This window comes from Mugil cephalus, chromosome 11 (genome assembly GCF_022458985.1).
Source record: "Mugil cephalus isolate CIBA_MC_2020 chromosome 11, CIBA_Mcephalus_1.1, whole genome shotgun sequence".
Taxonomy (NCBI): Eukaryota; Metazoa; Chordata; class Actinopteri; order Mugiliformes; family Mugilidae; genus Mugil; species Mugil cephalus.
This window is the reverse complement of record NC_061780.1, coordinates 18,224,091-18,244,038: the sequence shown is the minus strand read 5'-3', so window position 1 is coordinate 18,244,038 and position 19,948 is coordinate 18,224,091. Positions and strand designations below refer to the sequence as shown.

The following is a 19,948-nucleotide window of genomic DNA, read 5'->3' as shown; positions in this document are numbered from 1 at the left end:
GGCATCATGGGTAAACAGACTGTTTCTTCAGACCTCTTTGGGATCATTGGGTTGATTTGATGCCAGGAAATGTTCTCCGCAAACACTGAGGGGATCCTAACTGGTGGGAACCTACACTGCAATTTTCTTTCTTTTGGCTACAACCCATAGCGCCAGTGAAAGAAGAGAGGCTTGATTTTTCATTTTTTTTTTTTGAGGGGTAAAAAAATTTTGCCCGAAGGAAAAACGTTGATAGAAATGAAAACCTTTGTGAAAAATAGCACCAGAGTTCAACCAGGCGGTGTTTATGGAATGAAACGAGTTCTTCAAGGAAATGCCACAGAGTTTAATATCATTTTATAACATAAGTAGCACTGCATAAGACACAATCAAAAAGCCTGGATATATTTCAAATTACCGTCCGGATATGGAGCACTTCAGCGGGAGCGGTTCCTCACGTGTTGCATTCCAAGCACAGAAAGATTAAAAAGACAACAAAATAATCTTTTTTTTTTTTTTTTCCCGTATGCGGGTCAATTTCTTTTGATATCACATCTGAATTAATACAGGAAACACTCTTGAAAGACACAACAGGACGACCTCGGTAAAACACAAAGCACTGAACGGCTGTACAGACATTGTCATGTGAGTGGATGAATAAATAAAAATGTGACTCCCACGAGAAACCTAAGAAAGAGCACCTTGATTGCAAAACCTCACTCTGTTACATGTTTGATTTCCCATACCCCCCACACACAAAAAATCAAAAGCTTTATTATTTACAAAGTACAAACGCATTAGAACACAGCCTGCAAATTACAGAGAAAATACTTGGCATATACAGTGTGTGGGAAATTGGGGGTGCAAATGTCGCATTTAGATGGGCCCTAGAAATCAAAACAACACTTAGTATTTTTATAATTGCCTCGTTAGAGTTGCGTAACTATACGGTACGTGACTGACAGGCAGGCATTGCCTATTAGTCCACTTTGAAAACTGTTTTGATGATGAGCTGGATGGATTTTGTTTTCTGCTTAAAGTGATTTATAATCAAATCATTACATAGTGTTACATATTGTGCATATTGCAGCCTGTTTGCCATTTGCAATTGCCTTGAAACAGGGGGACAACAGCTTCGTTCTCCAGCCTACATATCCTGCAACTATGCTACAATTTTTGACGCCCACATACACCGCACTCCAGTTACAACATTTATTTATCCAGGGGTCACGTTTGCCAGCAGCTTACAATTTATAATAAAATAACAAAAAATAATTGTTTTTTTTCTGTCGTTGTTGGAAGTATTATAATATGAAATTACAGTTGTTGTTTTTTTACCACTCTCGTTATGCTCAATTCCCTATCTTTTAATTGCCTTACACAGTAAATATTGCAGAGCTTTCCTACCTATACAAAATGCTTGTGTTATATCGATGTCCAGTATATACTAAGTAATCTCGCTGCAATTTGTGGGCTGTAATCCAACGTGAAATCAGATGATGCATGTTTTACTTAGAAAAGCTTTTGTTCGCGTGCTCAACACATTATGCTCCATTAATTAAGCAGAGATCATTTCCATTCATTCACACGCTATGTCACACCGACATATATACATACTGTATACGTGTGAATCTGAGTGAAGCCATCAGCTGCACCCCTGTGACACATCACATCTGAGGCCCAAGCTGACAGGGAGGATGAGAGTCTGCTGATTGCACTGATTAATTCTTCCTCTCAGGACGAAGTTGGTGTTAATCAGTCAGATCAGCTGCTGCGGCAAAAATAAATAAATAATTGAAAACCCCAGCAGCACACGGTTGCCTCGGCTAAAAAGTCCATAACCTTTCCTCCTTTTCAGGTGAATCCTGAAGAATGAAACACGTTCCCGCAAAAAGTTCCAAAGGTGTACGTAAAATATTGTGCGAAACAGTAGGTCCGAGTGTCACTGCGGGTCCTTTTGCCAAACTGAGGTAAAGCTGCTGCATGGAGGCTTGGCACGTCACATACGTATGGCATACAACATCAGAATTTTTCTTCTGCGCAGGAGCTCCCGCCAGATTCATCGTTAGAAGGATGGCGGAAAACATTGGCATTGAGCTTTATAGAAGTCCACACGGTAGCTCAAGTCACACAGTATGGCACAGTCCGAAAACTGTCCACGTGGCATCACAGCAGAGTACAGAGTGAGACGTTCACAGGCATGTGTTAATATCAGTGTCAGTAATATTTACAACCACATCTATTTAAAATGCAGACGTTATTTTCGTTATTTTTTTTCTTCTTATCTACAACGGTGACATTTCATCCAGCAGTGATGATGAATAGGTCGCTTGAAAAGATTCAGTTCATTACACGTACACTCAAGTGTTTGAGCAGCGCTCTGATGTACCTTTCAATAACTCCACAGCACACCCATTCACACACTGAATGTTCTGTATTTAACACATGCAGAGACTGAAAATAACATATATAATACAATATAATTCATCCACCTTACAGCCAGTATCCACATGCCAGATTGGTTTGCCAATTAAGCGCTGCTTCAGCCCTGGGGACTGAAACCTTAACATCAGAGGGTGGTATATAGATAACATATTTTCTACAGTGTTAAGGCGGTCTTAATTTTTCTTGTAAATTAGTGTAATGCAAATTTCACAAAAAATAAAGACTTATTTTTAACCCTTAAAAGTTAATCGGTATTCAGTCTGGTTAACTTTGAGCTATGAGCTAAGAGGTATGCTTCAATGGTGATAATTAGTGATGCCTACGGACTGCACCAAAGAAGTCCATGAAGCCAAGTTCAAAATCTATAAAGTCTGGCACTGTTTAGCAACATGCATGACGATGGTTAAAAGTTAGGAACTTCTGTGTCATATCACTGGCTCTAGGCAGGGCTTGACATTGACTTTTTTGTTCACTAGCCACTGTCCCTAGTTGATTTCAGAGAAGAAATTACTAGCCACCCAGTATTTTTACTAGCCGCAATTTTGTCGTTGGGAAATTATGGTCCTCATTTCAGCGAGGGCTTGATGCCTTTCTTCAGGTGCCCCTATCTAATACAGGTGCAAAAGCCCCAAATATATCTTTTTAAATGTAAATGACCCTTGTACACGCATATCAAGAAATGTTTAACACTACATCTTAATTAAGTATTCAGCTCTGATAAGATTCTGCGTCGGCTTAAAGCTACTTTTATCTGAAAATATGCAGTCCTGCGATCCATCTTCAGCTTCTCTTTTGTTTGTCTCATCCCGGCGTTCAGTAGGCCTATGGCCTCCACTTCACAAGAGAACGTGTGACTACAGTGACATCAGTCACGACTGGACCAATGAGCAAACACTGTGGGCACGCAGTGCTCATGGGAGTTGTAGTGTTGCAGTCTCACTTTGCATTTCGTTTATTATTTCAGATGCCGTTTGAGTGGCTGTGCTGCCCGCCACCGGTGAAATTCACCTGCCAAATTTGGCGGGTTGGTATTAATGTCAAGCCCTGGCTGTGTGTCATGAGAACTGTGCTGCTAATGCTAGTGTTGGTATCCAGAAGTGCCTGAGGCTAACCGTTTAGCAAGCTAATGGACCAATGGATCAATGAAAGCCAGTGATATGAAGCGTCAAACTAATGGCCTTCATTTATTGTTTTTTGACGGGCGACATCAATCATATTGAGCTTGTTTCACCAAGAACAGATTCATCACTGTCAACGAGCATTGTTTGGAAACTGGGTAACTTTCGCTTGTAAGTGTGTATCCATGTGTATGTTATAGCCTCAAGTTGGGGGAAAAGGATTTGTTTAGCAGCAAGCAGCTTCAACTTCCTGCTTCAAGATCCACTGCAGCAACACGAAGCATCAGGAAACTAGCATGGACCTAGCGCCTAACTATTCATAACAAAGCAAACCGACCAATTGGATCAGAAGTAAGAATGTGAGAAAAAGTATTTACCTAAATTATTTTGTCTACAATTTCAATCATTATGCTTCCATCAATAAGTCTGGAGGTTCAGTTACCTCATATTTGTATGCATTTGCCAGATATGCCGTGATGTGATATGTAAATAATATCTGTAATGAACTAATTCACTTTAGATGGAGGCGATCGTATTCCAGAGTTACAGACACAACAAGTTTTCATTATGAAAGAAGAGAAGGGGAAACCGGGGACAGATCAGAAGAGCCATCATGCCCCGCAGCCACTGTGGCTCAATCCCCTCTCGACCAGGTATGATGAACAGCGCATATGTGGAACAATACAACTGCAGCAATATCCAACCATACTTACATCAGAAGCAAAACACCCTCTCATGTCAGATGGCTCTGTCACTGTGACTTAGAGTGAGTGCCCCGGGGTGACAGCTGGCATAACTGCATTTCACGCCGCCAGCCGCGGTCAGTCAAACATTAGTGCAGTTAGTGGAGGGCGGCGTCTCCGCTTTGCTGCGGATCTCCTTGACGTCATTGAGCGGGGAGTCGCTGGCGCGGAGCTGGCACTTGAACACCTGCTTGTAAGCCTTCCTGAAGTTCTCCGACAGGAAGGCGTAGATGACCGGGTTGACGGAGGAGTTGCTGTAGGCCAGGCAGTGGGCGGCCACGCGCAACACGAAGGAGGCCTGGTTCAGAGGGAAGGTCCCGAACTCCACCCAGAGGTGAACGACGTGGTGAGGGAGCCAAGACAGGCAGAACACCACCACCACCACCAGCACCGTCTGAGCAGTCTGAGGACCCACAGAGGAGAAAGGGGGAGAAGAATGGAGATTTCGTCAGGGACAATGCTTCCATCTCGTTTTCAGTTTCTAAGTTTTAGTTGGGATGTAGGAATCAAGTGAGAGTATAGGAACTTTTACAGATTAATATCTTGCTTCTGCTCTTTTGTACAGCTGATCTTAGTTACCTGCATCCTGTCAAGACAAGGTGAAGGGAAAAGAGAAACTCTTTCATGTGAGAAAACATGAGCCAGTAATCCCAATTTCCCCTAAAGGTGCACTACTGATAAAAAAAAAAAAAAAAGGCTGTAATTGAACCCCTGTATTCCTTCTGTCCCTCTGTACCCTGTGTTTTGGTCTCTCTAAGAAAGACATCCGCCTCTTTGGCTCCTAAATATTTCACCAGCCAGTGGCTAAACTTCTACACAGTGCAACGCAAGAAAAAACAATGTCGCAGCCAAAAACAATGTTTGTATTAATCCTGAGATAAAACCTGAGCTGAGGGAAACATTTGAGCTAATAATTCTTGACGGAGTTTCTTTCTATAAGGGACTTATTTTGAATTTTCATACATTTGTGTGCTAATCAGCCGTTGTAGCTACTACAGTCAGGACAGAAAGCTAAGAGGAGATTGTGTAGCTACATGAATTATTTTCTATATCTCGATAAATGTTTTATAGATAGCAGGAAGCAGTTTTAGTCGAGCGAGATTCTGGTGTACTACTCAGTCACTTGACCCACTGTTAATAATAAAATATTGATTGGGGCAGCTTTAAATTGATGGCGCCGTTTCGACCGATACGTCCGGCTCATTTGCATGCAATTTCATACTCGCAGGGTACAACCTTAATTGTATTACATTAGACTGACCAGCAGCACATAAATCACATTATCCTGGTGACATTTCACTTAGCACATCCAGCTGCAATCCTCTAAATGTTTACACGGTCCTCGTGTCTTATTATTTGTTTACTTGCACAGTCCGTAGTCCAATAAAACGAGGAAAAAAAAAAAAATCCGTACAACTCATTCAGATCACGTAGATGTCAACAAAACAACACATTAGGCACTGCATTGAAGCTTCTCATATGTAAGACTTGCGGGACCTTGAGAATACATTTTCCACTGTAAAAGAATACAAGCAGCTTGGGCAACAAACGGTCTGAGTGAGATTACTTCTGAGGGCAGAAATCCTTTGATAAGCCATTCACCTGACACCGGCTTCAACTTTATTTATTTATATAGGCCCTTTTGTGCAAATGTATAACGATTCACGCTGCAAGACTGCAAAAGAAAAAAAAAAAGCCAGTAAACACAGGATAAAGCATGACATAGGTTGATTAAAGTAAATTCAGTGATATGCTTGCAAACTGTGATGACTCACTCCAGAATGTCTAAGAAGTAAGTTGTGGACGCGTTTACCTCTGGCACGACTACCGGCAAAGCCAAAGGCTACAGCTGGAAAGCGTTATCATGAAAATAAATAAATAAATAAATAAATAAAAATCTAATTACATGCTGCCTGATCTGCAGAGCCCCTCCACTGCATTTCAAGGAAGCAGGAGGATTTGTTACAGGACTAATTAGTTCCCGTCACAGAAAACAGAAACACCTAACAATTAATTACAAACGCTGCTTTCCCCGTGGTTTTTAATCGAGGAATGTTAGAAAGAATGTCCGAAGCATGCCTTCGCCTAGCCCTCTGGGCACGTAGCTGTGAGAAATCGCAAACAGGCGAAAGTGTGAAGCGACATATTAAGCGGAGTGGAGAGTATGAAGACATGGGAGGATTAAGTAGGGGAGATACAGGAACTCCAGGGTAAACAGAGTAGGCAGAGATTACGGATCTGTAAACTGATGTTTGACGGTTAAAAGCTTTTGAGAACTGATCTACTTGTTCCAGGACTTTTTTTTAGGTGAAGGCTTTATGTTTTTCTTTTCTTTTTTACATCAAAGTCTTAAAAAACTCGCAATACGCCATTATTAATCACTATATTGGCGTACACTGACAGAACGCACAATGTTTTTGTTCTTTTTTTTATTTGACCATAAAAAGAGTGATGAGGCATGAGAATGAGTGTGGGAGCTATTCAAGGTGCACTAGTGCATACTTTTATATTAACAATTTATCAGTCATATATTATATGTCAGACCCTTGATCTGGTTCTGCTCATTTCGTTATTATTTTGTTTTCCTAGCCTGCAGCGTTGGGGATTGGTTGAATCTTAGAGTCTTAGATAACCTGAGGCTACTGTCAGGGAAACAGTCCTGCTACATCAGAAGAACTGAAACTAGCTAGCTAAACTGTACGAGACGAAAAATATTTCCATCTAACATGTTCGTCCTGTTTGATTGTGCGACAGCCTAGACTTACCAGAGATAACAACAAGAACGGTTTGATATATGGCAGGTTATGAAATTCAGGGGAAGGCCAAACTGCCTGCAACTTGTGAGTTTATTGCTGCACACAGGATGAGTCTATGGACAATGAAAAGTGCGCAGCTCTTCATCTAACAACTTTTTTGTTATTATCCACCAAAATTGGAAACTGATCCGCTATTTTAAATTAAATAAAAAAAAAAATGAAAATAAAATGGCAACAGTGCCAGTCATTTTTTGATGAATAATTACAATAAAGTTTGTTTTCACTCTCCCAGCTGGTCTATGCAAAGAAAATATCTGAGCAGATTACGTGTAGGAAGAACAAGGGGAGAAATGCCTGTGCTCGCCAGTCCCAGCTGTTTCAGTCCGAACTGCTGCCACCTTAGTTTTCCTGTGACTTCTGCATAAAGTAATAATAAAAAAGTCAATTTGTGCTTACCAGTTTAAAAAAAAATGAAAAAAGTGAAGCTACAGCATCAGGAAATGTTCAGTTTGTAGGTATGTTAGCCAACAGCTAACATACTTATCACAAAATCTTTGGTTGATTAGACATTTTTTATATATATTTTATAACTTTTTCCCACAAATTAAAATTTCTTTAAATACACATTAACATGAATTCAACACATTTTAGGAAAGGGATAAGGGGTAGCTTAGTATTTAGTGCAAAATGATAATGATAATGTTTACTGATAAATAGCACTAGGCCAAGTTTAATATAGAACACATTTAGTAGGTAGGGGGTCCCTACTTAATCTCTCCATCAGTTTGGGGGTCCCTGGCCTGAAAAACGCTGAAGACCCCTGGTTTAGCATTTATATCTATTTTCAGATGTTGTGTTAGCGAAAAACCATTTACACCCATAATTACATAACACAAAATTTTCATCAGTGCCACATAGTCTAATTTTTCTTTCCAAATTGAGCATTTATTTAAAAGAAACTCTTAGAGATTGTCACTTAATTGTCAAATTATGATACTGAAATCTTAGAAAATAAGTAAATCTTGTGTTTACAGCTGCACCCCGAAGGCCACAAAATAAAGTAAATGCTTTTCTTTTTCCTTTTTCTCTCAACCAACACGCAATATGGCAATAGTGATATCATGTCTGGACAAATGTTTGTGAAGTCTGACTGACTGTGTTGTGACAATGATTTCTTATGGATCCGTTTTAGAATAACTGTTAATGAAACTGCTCCTTATTGATCTCATGAGAGATAAATGTCACCGACTTGATCATATCCAGTTTGAAAGGAAAGTTCATATCGGCCTGAGATATAAAGCCAAGTTTGATACACACACACACACACAATGCAGCATCTGAGGAGAGATTCCCACAGTTTTAGTGCGGGTAGTATATTTATAGCAGCGCTTTGTTTGGATAGCCTCCACAACACATTCATATCTTCACCTCAACCCACTGAGAGCCATCAGTTAGGTTAATGTAAACAGCAGCCTCACCGCGGGGTGAAAGACCTAATTAAATTCATGCCTTTCATGCTTTTGTCAAAATCTGCCAGCTCGCCACTAAAACGTTTTGAATAATTGATCAAAAGCTGTCTGGATTCATTTTTGAAATTGAGATATTGACCTCCAGCGATGATCCATCTTCTCTGAACATCCCAGAGTGTCACAGTTTAGTGACATATTCTAAAATGTGAAGCAAAGTGAAGGCGGGAGATCAGGTCACGAGGTTGACTTTTCTTCTCAAAAGAAAAACGGAACAAAAACATGTTCGTATTTTGATGTGTTCGGCAAGAGAAGAATTCCACCGTTTGGTGTTGCATTTCTGCTATTTCCATAAACAATGAAATATTAGTATGAACCCCTAACTCTTCTTTAATGTCTTAGGGCGGGGATCTCCAAAGTTCTTTGGGGCAAGGACACCCAAACTAATGGAAAGATTAAGTAGTGACCCCCTAACTACTACATGTGAAGGGGGGTAGACCTATTAGGCTATTATTTTACTACATTATAGTGTTAAGGGCATTCGTCAGTCAGCAACACGGAATAAAATATATCGAGATTTCAAGATATCAAAACTATGTTTTCCATGTTATTTCAAGAAAACAGAGTACGCTTTTCCTGACATAACTAGATAAATAACTCCAGATCTCGAGAAAACAAAGGAAATTAACTCGTTATCACAGGAAAACGGAAAAAAAAAAAATAATAATATGTGAAGGCATGGCCGCTTAGGGCTTCCCTAGAAATCGAAAGTCTGTATCATGCTGATCTGTTGGTTTACAGTTTATTTATTCTAGATGATCATTTTGTTAAGAAAATATTCTGAATGTTCAGACTCAACGAAGATGAGGAAATACAAGAGCAGTCATTTTATACCTTTTTGACGTCATCCTTATATTTTGTACATCCATTTCTCGTCTGAACGACAGGCTTGACAGCAGCAAATGGACTTGCTGTCGACTTGGTGTGTGATGGACTTCGGACGCTAAAACATTATCAGTAAACTGAAAGTACGGTTTCTCCACTGAATTGCTCAATAACGTTAATTTCGATTACTCTAAAAGCCACTTTGAAATTCTTGAACTGAAGCCTCTCCCAGATTCAGTTTACAGATGCTGTTGAACAATTTCAAGATGACTTGGTCAAATACTCATTTTCATAATTAACCATAACCATCTGTGTGCTACGTCTGGATGCCTGACGGACACAATCTCCAAACCCTTATACGGAGTACTCATTACTTGTGTTCTAACCTCTGGTTCAACACTGAGAATCCATTAAAACATTATTATTTGCCAAGTAAAATGAACTCCGACGCTCTTGATCTCCCCGGGGCATTAACCGGGAGCTATAATTCTCAAGGTTTTCTCTTTTTTTTCAACCAAAAACCAACAATATTCTTTCCTTATCTGAACACAATATTAAACCAGAGGGGGGCTTAAAGGGGAATTTATTTAAAACTAGTTTGCCCAAAGTCCTTCCAGAAAGATTAAATAAGATTTGTTATGTTTTAGATATGCCGTTAAAGAGTGTATTCTGACTTATGATGCCTGCGCGTACTGTGGGTGCACGGAGGTGATAAGAAGTTGGTCTTGATGTAGGCAACGGTGGGAGTAACCTTGTACTCCACAGCTGCCAATGACATAAAGTTTCACAGACCTTGACACAGAGCTGCCAAGACAACAGTGAACCACAGTAATTCACTTTAATTATTGAGCACTTTCTCTCAACTATTTTTACAACGTCTACTTCTTCAAATTTTTCATCTTGTTTGTGTCTCATTTGCTTTTGCACCACACAGTGAATGTTGAAGTGGCACAATAACTGTCTGACAATTGGCACTGCATGTGTCGACGGGACACCATCACTAAAATTCAATGATAGATGGAAAGACAACAAACAGTGGGCGGGAAACCGAGTGGAACTGATCTCGGCTTTGAGAGGCAATTGAGGTGACGACCAACGGGAGCGACAGTTCACCGAGCGCTGAGAGCACGGAAACATTGTTCACAACTTTGGTAACTACCACCAAATCCAGCATGTTGACAGAAGGATTGGAGCGTTGGCTGCACCTAGATGGAGTGGCAACTGCAATTTGCCAAAACTGCCAATTTGTTTAATTTAACAACATTAGAGATGAGGGAATATACACAGATAAGGCATAACATTTACACCAACTTCTTACTATTACATAGGTCTTGTGACTTGTGAGAGAATGGACGTGGACTTTCTGAGGGTGCCCTGTGGTGTCTGGCAACAGGATGTTGTTAGTGGGGGGTCTTTGGGTCCTATGGGTTGAGGAGAGCGGCCTCTGGATCAGCCTTGTTCTAGTACATCCCACAAATAGTTCACCAGTTTGGGATCTAGGGAATTTGTGCTGTTTTTCAAGTTTTTTTTAGTTGTCCCTGCATCCTGCTGCCATCAAGGAGTGTCACTGCTATAGGGCAGATCATCCCTGTGTTACCCGCTTTGTATGTGACCGGGGAACATAGGACCCTTTTTTAAAAAAAGGGTTAGGTTTAGGGTTAGGGACCTGGGGAACATAGGACCCGGGGAACATAGGCATGCTCCCCTATGGGGTAGGGGTGCCTGGTCTGGTCTAGGTGGGTGGTACATGTCTAAGTAACATCTGTACGAATGCCAGGTCCAAAAGTTTCCCAGCAGAACACTGAATTGTCACAAGATGTTCACTGTTGTTTACTTCTGCTGTCAGTGGTCATAATGTAACCCCTCTGTGTATAAGAGGGTTACCCAGGCTACCAAAGCCTGGAATGTCCACTAACAACTAACTTTAAGCTACAAAGCAAAGGCTGATAAGTGGATATCTTATTAGGTGGATGAGGGTTTGTTTCACGTCACATCCAGAAGTGTCAAACAAACCTGCAATTGCAAATGGCTGCAATGCCACTGTAGCTTTCGATGGTCACGTCTCTAAAAGCCCACTAATACATCTGATTCAATCACACCCGCGTTTGATTATTTTTCTAATTCAGATTAATGCACACTGCTGCCGCGGATAGATTGTCGGTTAAATTTAGTTTCCTCTGGACTGAGCCAGGCTAGCGGCCAAGGGCATCAGAACTGCCGCGTTAGCTGTTTAGTTAGAGAGAGGAGAAATCTGCCAGAGAGTTGTCATCATAAGACGTGTGACAGACCAGGTGTCATGCCAGAATTCATTTTCTTTTGAAAATGTGTTTTGCCTGGCAGCGCCTTAAATTACATAGCACGGAGAACAAGTGGAAATAACACCTCTTAGGAAACTGTCGTTGTACAATTTTTAAAACATTTATGAAACCTATATTTCTAAACAGTTTGAAAGTAGAGCAGAACGAATTCTGTGGTTGCTACCGCTCATAAGTGCTATTAAATGAACTTTAAACAGGGCTTTGCTGTATAAAGGCACACATACGCTTAGGACCTACAAGCATAGCTAATAATATACAAACAATACAAATAAAAATAAGATGGTAGCTAAGGTATTTCATTCCTAGTGCACATGCACTATTTATCTTCTAATGATTTTTACAAGGACGCTGTACATCTCTCTATACTCTCTACATTAAATACATATTGTGACACAGTGGACACAAACACACTGCCAAGGAAACACATTAGAAAAACAGCGCTATATATGTGTATGTATGTTATATATATTTTATTTATTTTTGCAGAAGTCAATGTAGAGTGACTTATTTTGGCAGCATTACAGAGTATGTTCATCACTGCCAAAGACAGGAGTTTTAACATCTGCCAAATTGCTTATCCTGAAATGAGTTATAGTTTAACAGTAGCTACCTGACCAAGGTAATTTATGTATCACACTCTGGGTTTAATGCACTGTTTGCCAGCAGCATATCACAAAGCTGACATTGTGACGTGCCCCCCAGTGCCTTCCCTATCAGTGCTCAGCACACTGAACGCGGTAAATCATCAGAATATATGAAAACTCCTGACACACCTCGCACAGCAGTTTCGGAGCCTCGTGCAATAAAGCCTGATTGCAGAGAGGAACCCAACAACTGCGCGTTCACATCAATCCCTCCTATCTTGTCTGCGAAGCCAGGAGTGTTCGCTGGGTAACTCCTGCTTCATCGCACTGGACAGCTATCAGATCACGCAGCTAAACTGACCATCTGTGAAGAACAACGGACTGACAGATAAACAGATCCACAATCAAGGAGGCGACAGCGGGTAACTGGCCGCCGGTGAAGTTAAATGACTTCCATTGAGAATAATGAAGGCTAGATGGCAGTTTGATTGCACATTGCCTCTTGGCCACTTTCCTCAAGTGTGCTAGTTAACAGCAAGCAGTACAGCATTAATATTCATTATTCTGGCCCCAGAGATTATTTCCGCTGGCTACCTGTTGAATTGGAGGTAACGGTACAGACAGGTGATGTGAGTGACGTGTGGCCGGACAGTGGGCGAGTGGCTGTGAGGTGCGTCTCCATAAAAAGGTCAACAACGCTGACCTCTGCTTTTGAATCAAACTGTATGTCAAGAGAAGAAGTGGCTGCAGCTTAGTGGACCATGAAATAACAGTTATCCAGATAAATGGAGGGTGTATCAGTGCACGTTCATCATACTGGGCGGCCGCTATTTAAATAGATGCGAGGGGAGACTAGTCCCTCCGTCGTAATTATCACCATTGCACATAATAGTGCAATTTAAAGGTTAAGGGGTCACGTAATTACACAAGGAGTGCAGCGTTAGATTTCCTTTACAGACTATGGACTTGACAGGCAGCCCCTCTGTCTGCATGTTGTCCTACATTTAGTGCATGTAACAGATCACACTCAGACAGTTTTGCCTCTAATCAACATATGCTTCTAATCTAACAGGCTGACTTCATACATACCTTTTTCTTTGATGCCTCTGACTTTTTGGACATGTTTCTTAGCTTTTTGTGCAGGTGATTTAACACCTGTAAACAAGGAAATAGATATCAAATTTACTTTTTTTTTTGGGTCAGTACTTGAAACAATTATCTAACGACGCACTTGGAGAGATCTCTTACCTTTGCATAACAGAAGGAGATGAGCAGCAGAGGCAACACATAACCAAAAACAAACGTGCAAACCACATAGACTTTCTTCTGGTTCTGATCCGGCCACACTTCCCAGCAGAAGGTGTGATTCTCCCCTCTGTGAAAAATGTTCTGGTAATACATGATGGGCGCAGCCATGGCTAGGGAGAGTATCCAAATCACCACCACTCCGATCAGGGCATGCCTCGCCACCCGGATGGAGGACGACTTTCTGGAGTGCACGATGGCAATATATCGATCCACGGACATTGCGGACAGGGTGAATATGCTCACCAGCATGGACACGGTGAAGAAATAGTGGATGAATTTGCAAATGAATGCACCAAGCACCCACGTCGGCATCATGTAGATGGTGGACTGGAAAGGGATGCAGAAGAGCAGGTAGGAGAGGTCCGCTATGCTCAGGTTGAGAATAAAAATGTTGGTGGTGCTGCGCGGTTTCCCCGGTTTGCTCCGGGCCAGCACGGTGATGACCATGGAGTTGCCCAGCACGCCGAGCGTAAAGATGAGCCCGAAAACCAGCAGCGTGATGAAATTATCCGTGCCGATCCCGAATAAAAGTTTCTGGTCCTCTTCCTCCGCTGTGCTGAGGTTCCACGGGTCTTCCAAAACGCAGAGAGGCTCAGAGGAGTTCATGATTTATTGTTTCCTCTAAAGGTCGAACTTGAAACGTTGCCAAATTGACTTACAGGAGGTCTGTGGTCCTCTGCTGCCTCATAACACGGAGTTTCCAGGACAGGGGCTTGTGATCCAGCGCGTCTCCATTAGCGCTCTTGCACACAGTCTCGTTCTCTCCAGTATCTTATCGATTTAAGATTTTGGTAGATCCCCCCGATTTAGTTTCACGCGTTACAGCTGGTTATAAGACGAGTACGCAAACATCCCACAGCTATCTAGTTCATTTTTGTGCAGTATGAATCATTGTCGCTGTGCGTCTTGGAGTCTCTCCCTTTCTCTCTTCTGGTGCGCACCTGATGCGTCTGCGCACCGAGCGCGCTGATCCGGTGTGTAGCCTCCTTCTCTGCGTTTGGACTTTCTCCCCCACCTCACAATGTAGCAGAGGCTGGGCTGTTCAATGCACGTCAGCACTCTTACCACCCCCCCCCCACCACACCCCAACCAAGAAATGGTAATGGGGGAAAAAATAGAAGAAAGGGGGTAAGAGAGAGAGACACACAGAGAGAGAGGGAGAGATTTTGAGTTTTATCCCCCACGTTTTTGAATAAATGGCCCTACGTAATTTGTATGCCAGAGGCCAGTGTCATTTTCTCACTCCGACTCAGTTAGTTTGTGACACAGTATGGCTTGCGTGCAAATGTTGTGATTATACGCCTGGAGAGTCAAAATTGCATATATCACAAAGCAATTTCGCTCGGCATTCTTGCTAAGATTGCTTTATTCGAGCTTCACTCTCTTTTGCCATGAAGAGGAAATGGGCTTTCTGAAAACGTGACGATAAAAGGTTCAGGTTTAGGTTCGCGGTTGCCACATGATACCAGCAACTATCAGCAGAATGTATATAAAGTCTGGTCTAATTAGGATGGGACCTTATTTTAGCAATAAATACTGAATTGGACCTTATTTTGACTCTATACTTAATTCACCAAGTTCTTAAACAACCAGGACTCTTCATTGATTGTTAAAAAAAAAGTTTTATGGAAATCCTGGGAAGATCCAACAGAGATGACCCACAAAACCCACACATACATCCAATAACAAGACTCAAATCAGAATTTTCAGAGTTTTCTGACCAAAGCTCCCTCGATGTTTCCCAATTCCCCAGCAGACTTGAAGGGTCGAGCTCCGGTCCAAGCTGAGTCGATGATGTCTATCTCATGTGTGACCCGTTGACCCCTTCGTGGGAACTGTACTGAGCTGGGCTTATGGCGACACGTCTCAGTCAATACACATGACGACGTGAAGCGATATCGCAATAATATTTATCTCCAAACTCACACTGGCAGCTGACTCTGACATCACACGGGCTTAGCTGCCAGTGGAGAGGAGCAGGCCAGGCGCAGTTAATCGTCCACTGCAGCAGTGCAAGCGTATGGATTTATATTTATTAGCGATTGATTTTTCTTTCGCCTCTGGGTTAATTATTAAACCGTAACAGTCAAACTGAAGCAGACCAAGGTGATGCCTTCAAATTGCTTGATTTGTCCTCGAAGCAAAAAAAATCCAAAATCAGTTTATAAATAAATAACTAAATAGATAATCTTCACAATAAATCATCTACTCAAGTTTGAGAATTTTCTTGCTTGAAAATGACTTATTTGATTTTCAGCATCAGGGAGGTAAATCTTTCTGGCTCTGGTTTTCAGGAATTACTCGTCGCAATCTCGTTGCACTAAAACACTCTTAGATTTTACATTTGAATCTGAATTGGGACGTCTGCTACATTTGTAAAACCGAAGTCACGTGGCGAAAGCTTCATCAACATCATGATGTAACATGTTAACAACCATGACCCGCCAGGAGACACCCGACTCAGTTATTTTCAGTATAACTCCATCTTGGGGCTCCTTGCTAACGATATTTGACTGTCAAGTTAGACAGTATGGATTTAGCTGTGACTACTTTTTTCATAAACTTGTTACTAACTGTAAGGAATGCATCTTTTTTTTGTCCAGTTGGGGGCAGCAGAAATAAGCAGCAAAAACAACAAAGACGATCATCTCCCATTGAGTTGACAGGGCGAGTTTGCTAGCAAACTTTGAAGTTCAGTATGTATCAGGGGCATTAAATTTAACTATTTCAGAGGTAACCTCAGTCCGTCTAACTCTACAACAAACTTTATGTTGTTCCGCTGCCTTCTTGTGACATATTTCATAATGCCGCTTGCACTTATTTGTAGAACATAACCTTGTAGTCTTGAAATTGTCTGGTCGGATAACATTTCCTCATGGACACGGTGATTGCTTCCATGTCAGAAGGCACTATTCAGTGAGCACTGTTTGCCTTTTGGCCTCCCCTGGTGACACCCTTTCTATTGGTTTGTGTCTCACTATGCTGAGCTGTGTCGGGAAAATGAAACGGGCGGGAGTTCACCGAGCCTCGTTGGCAGCGAAGGCGATGGAGTCGAGAGCCGTAGGTGAGGACGGGTCAGGATGAGATAATTCAAGACTTCCAAAGCCTGCATGTTTGCTCCGTGCTCGCTGTGGGGAGGGGAATGGAGAGCACGCTCACGTCTCAACAGCCATTTATCTATTTGGACATGATTGGATTGCATGTAACCTCTAAATGATCAATCCAATTGTTATTCAAAGGTCAGACCCACAGCAGCACATGGGAAAAAAAACAAATAAATAAGGTAATACGATACAACATTTTGTACATCATAAACGTTGCAGACTGGACTTTCCACTATCTCTGTTACATTCCATATCTATTGGTGTTTCTAAATGTCATACTTAATTATCTTATTTCTGCAGGTCGCCACAAGCTTTCATGAAGCTGTAATCTTTATTACATGTGTGCTTTTGTTCTATGGCTGAAAGCAGAATTTCATGCATTCATGCAATTTATTTGTGCAACAAACCCAAATTCACCCATTGAGTGGACCCTCATTTATTTGTTCAAACACACACACAAACACACACAAACACACACACATATGTTTGCATAGCTAGCTTTGTGAGGACACTAATTGGCATAATGTGTTCCCTAGCCCCTAGCCCCTAGCCCTAACCCTAACCATCTCAACTAAATGCCTAGCCCTAACCCTAACGTAATTGGAACCTTTACCCTAAAACTGAGTGTTAACCCTCAAACAGCCTTGTAAAGAAGTGAGGGCTGGCCAAAATGTCCTCACTTTGCACAAATGTCCTCAATCTGATGGTGTAAAAACTCAAACTGGTCCTCAGAAAGAGAGCTGTACCAGAACACACTCACACATTAACACAATATTCCACAGAGCATTAACATGCTAGCGTAGGCCAGCAAAGCCACTTTGGAAATGTTTCACCCAGAACAAACCACCTTTAATATATTTTCAAGGATCTTTTGTATTGATGAAAATCAGTTAATGTGAATGGAAACTTTACCAAATAAATAAATAAATCACACTGCAGCTTTAACTTACCCCAGTGATTTAGTATCGACCTTTTTCACCTCAAACATCTTGACCTGACATTGCAGGATAACCACAGGTGTGTGAAGGATGGCTGCATTCCAGTTAGGGGACGTCTTGGTTTTACCCATTCTGGCTCATAAGTCAAGATGTCTGCCGTAAAAAGTTTCTATTGGGCATCTGAAAAAATTCATGGGAGTCTGTGAGCGATTGTCTGATGTCTTAGTCTGGATATATTCATATGGCTAAGAGTTCCTGTTAAGTGATCTGGCCATTGTTAAAAGTCCAACGAAGCGACTTGAAACACCAGAATGACTTTGGAGCTAAGGTGAGCGGACACTCTATACTCTTCCTAACCACTGTAAAGACTTTGTTAAAGGTATTTTCTCTGCAAACATGAAATTGTTCCTCCTGTCTTACTCTACACATGGACTGTTTACCTGCAGGCGACCTAACACAGTTCGATACATCCCTTGCTCTCAAATGAAGGGGAGCTTCTGGCGCCAAAATTGGCAAAATTAGGAGGCTTGAACGAGACAGCTTTGGGAGAATTACCCGAAATTGACCGAGTAGAAGCCGACGTACTTTTAACTTTTAATGAGCTGATTTTGTGTCAAACTCCAAAAGTGCTGAGACTTAAATCCTAACCCCGGCGAATTATTCTGTCAAACTCCTGAACTCCAGAACCACAAAAAAGGAAGCGATTTCACAGTTTTCACAAAAGGAAATTAAACCTTCAAACAACCTAAAAAATTACATCCAAATTATTATTGTGTCCAATTAACTATTCCAATAATTCTAATTCATTTCAGTACGAAGAGAGAAAATACAATAGAACCACGAACAGCCTTTACTGTAGCTTGTTATTCTATTTTGCTCCATATACACCTGTAAACTATATATATTAAGGATGTTCTATGAATATCTTCCACTAGATGTTGCTGTTTTCTATTGATGCAATTAAAACTTTTTTTTTTTCTTTTTAATCCAGCTGGGATGGGGATCTGTTGTCTGTCAACAGAATGCCCGGTGCTGTCTTCTGGCACTGATCCCCTCGCTTCGTGCTCAGGGGGTAGTCATCAGTGGAAATAATGAGAACACTGTATTAGCCAGCTTGCTTTTCCCAAAGTCACACAAGTTAATATCTTTGGTTTTTAAACCGCAATTGTGTATGGCAGCTCAAGCGTTTGAGGGGTATTATATCATATGACTGTCAGGTCTAGTCAAAAGACCATTTTGTTGGGTTTACAATGAGCAGAGGATGTTTTTTTTATTATTATTATCATTATTTTATTTTTACAAATTCAAAATGCTGTCTCTAATTTGTGTCTTGAATTTGTTCAGACGTGTGGCACATTTTTATTAAAAATGAGAAAGGGTCTAATAATTTATTGAAACTTTGTGCTTTTGGATTCTTTCATAACTGTCACAGACAGTAAACAGCCACGCCAGGGCTTCCGGCAAATCTTGAATTGCATGTGAGCCCAAGACTGATACCACACTGGCCTTTTGACAGGCTTAGAGCTATTAAGAATCTTTCCCACCTTGTAAAGAAATGCATTCAGAGGAAACTAAACCCTTCCATTTAGTTTCCTCTTTCTTTTATACTTTGGTGTGAACTCTTGTGGCTATTCAGGATATCAGCAGCACACATCCTTTATATCGGAACCAGGCTGCCATAGCTATCAGCCTCGCCGGCCAGACCCTGCGTGAGATGAGACACTTTGTGTCAATGATTTGTATTTGTTGCCATGCCTGCCCGTGGTCATGGCTCTGCTCTGTTCGCGAGATGCTATCTGCGCCTTTTCCCTGCTCCTACGTGATTAAACCTAAAAAGGGTGAAACTGGGTGACGTTCAATATCTATCGGGTATTTTTGGAGATCGTTAGCCAAATGCATAGAGATAAGGGGCTTGACTGCTCGTAAAATGAGCTGGAGTGACCTTTGCGGAAGTCCGGGACCTTTTCTTTAAAGCACAGTTTTCAGTAGCTGAACATTCAGAGTGAACTCATGTCACCGCTAGAAAGTCGAGATAAGTCCCATATTTAAATTTGGAAATGAAAGGTCGCTGGCTCAATTACTTTGACACTGTTTCACCCTTCCTGGAGCTGCTTCACACTTGGCGAAGGTGACTCCAACTTAAATAATCATTTATCATTATTATGATGTATTATTTATTTGCTAAGTGTTAATCAAAGCCTAGTTACAGGCAGTTGGAGACCCATATCTTGAGACAAATTAGCGGTCCTGATAAGAGAGTGTTTTCACAGGAAACATTTGTGAGAAAGAGAGAAAGAATAAAAA

General features: G+C 41.3%; 1 protein-coding gene across 1 annotated transcript; it reads right to left on the bottom strand.

Annotated features, from left to right (window-relative positions):
* Positions 1–304: 304 nt before the first annotated feature.
* Positions 305–14,581, bottom strand: LOC125017079 (galanin receptor type 1-like). Its single transcript, XM_047599933.1, has 3 exons — positions 13,543–14,581; positions 13,384–13,449; positions 305–4,688 (listed from the first exon to the last, which is right to left on the bottom strand). The coding sequence occupies exons 1-3, from the start codon at positions 14,206–14,208 to the stop codon at positions 4,368–4,370; spliced, it is 1,053 nt and encodes a 350-aa protein (XP_047455889.1). The 5' UTR covers positions 14,209–14,581; the 3' UTR covers positions 305–4,367.
* Between the last annotated feature and the right edge of the window lie 5,367 nt (positions 14,582–19,948).

Excerpts from the sequence above, each read along its gene's own strand:
- LOC125017079 (XM_047599933.1), bottom strand. The coding sequence starts at position 14,208 with ATGAACTCCTCTGAGCCTCTCTGCGTTTTGGAAGACCCGTGGAACCTC. Across the intron at positions 13,450-13,542 it reads TCTCCTTCTGTTATGCAAAG|GTGTTAAATCACCTGCACAA; the intron begins GTAAGAGATCTC and ends CCTTGTTTACAG. Across the intron at positions 4,689-13,383 it reads CAGAGGCATCAAAGAAAAAG|ACTGCTCAGACGGTGCTGGT; the intron begins GTATGTATGAAG and ends GTGGGTCCTCAG.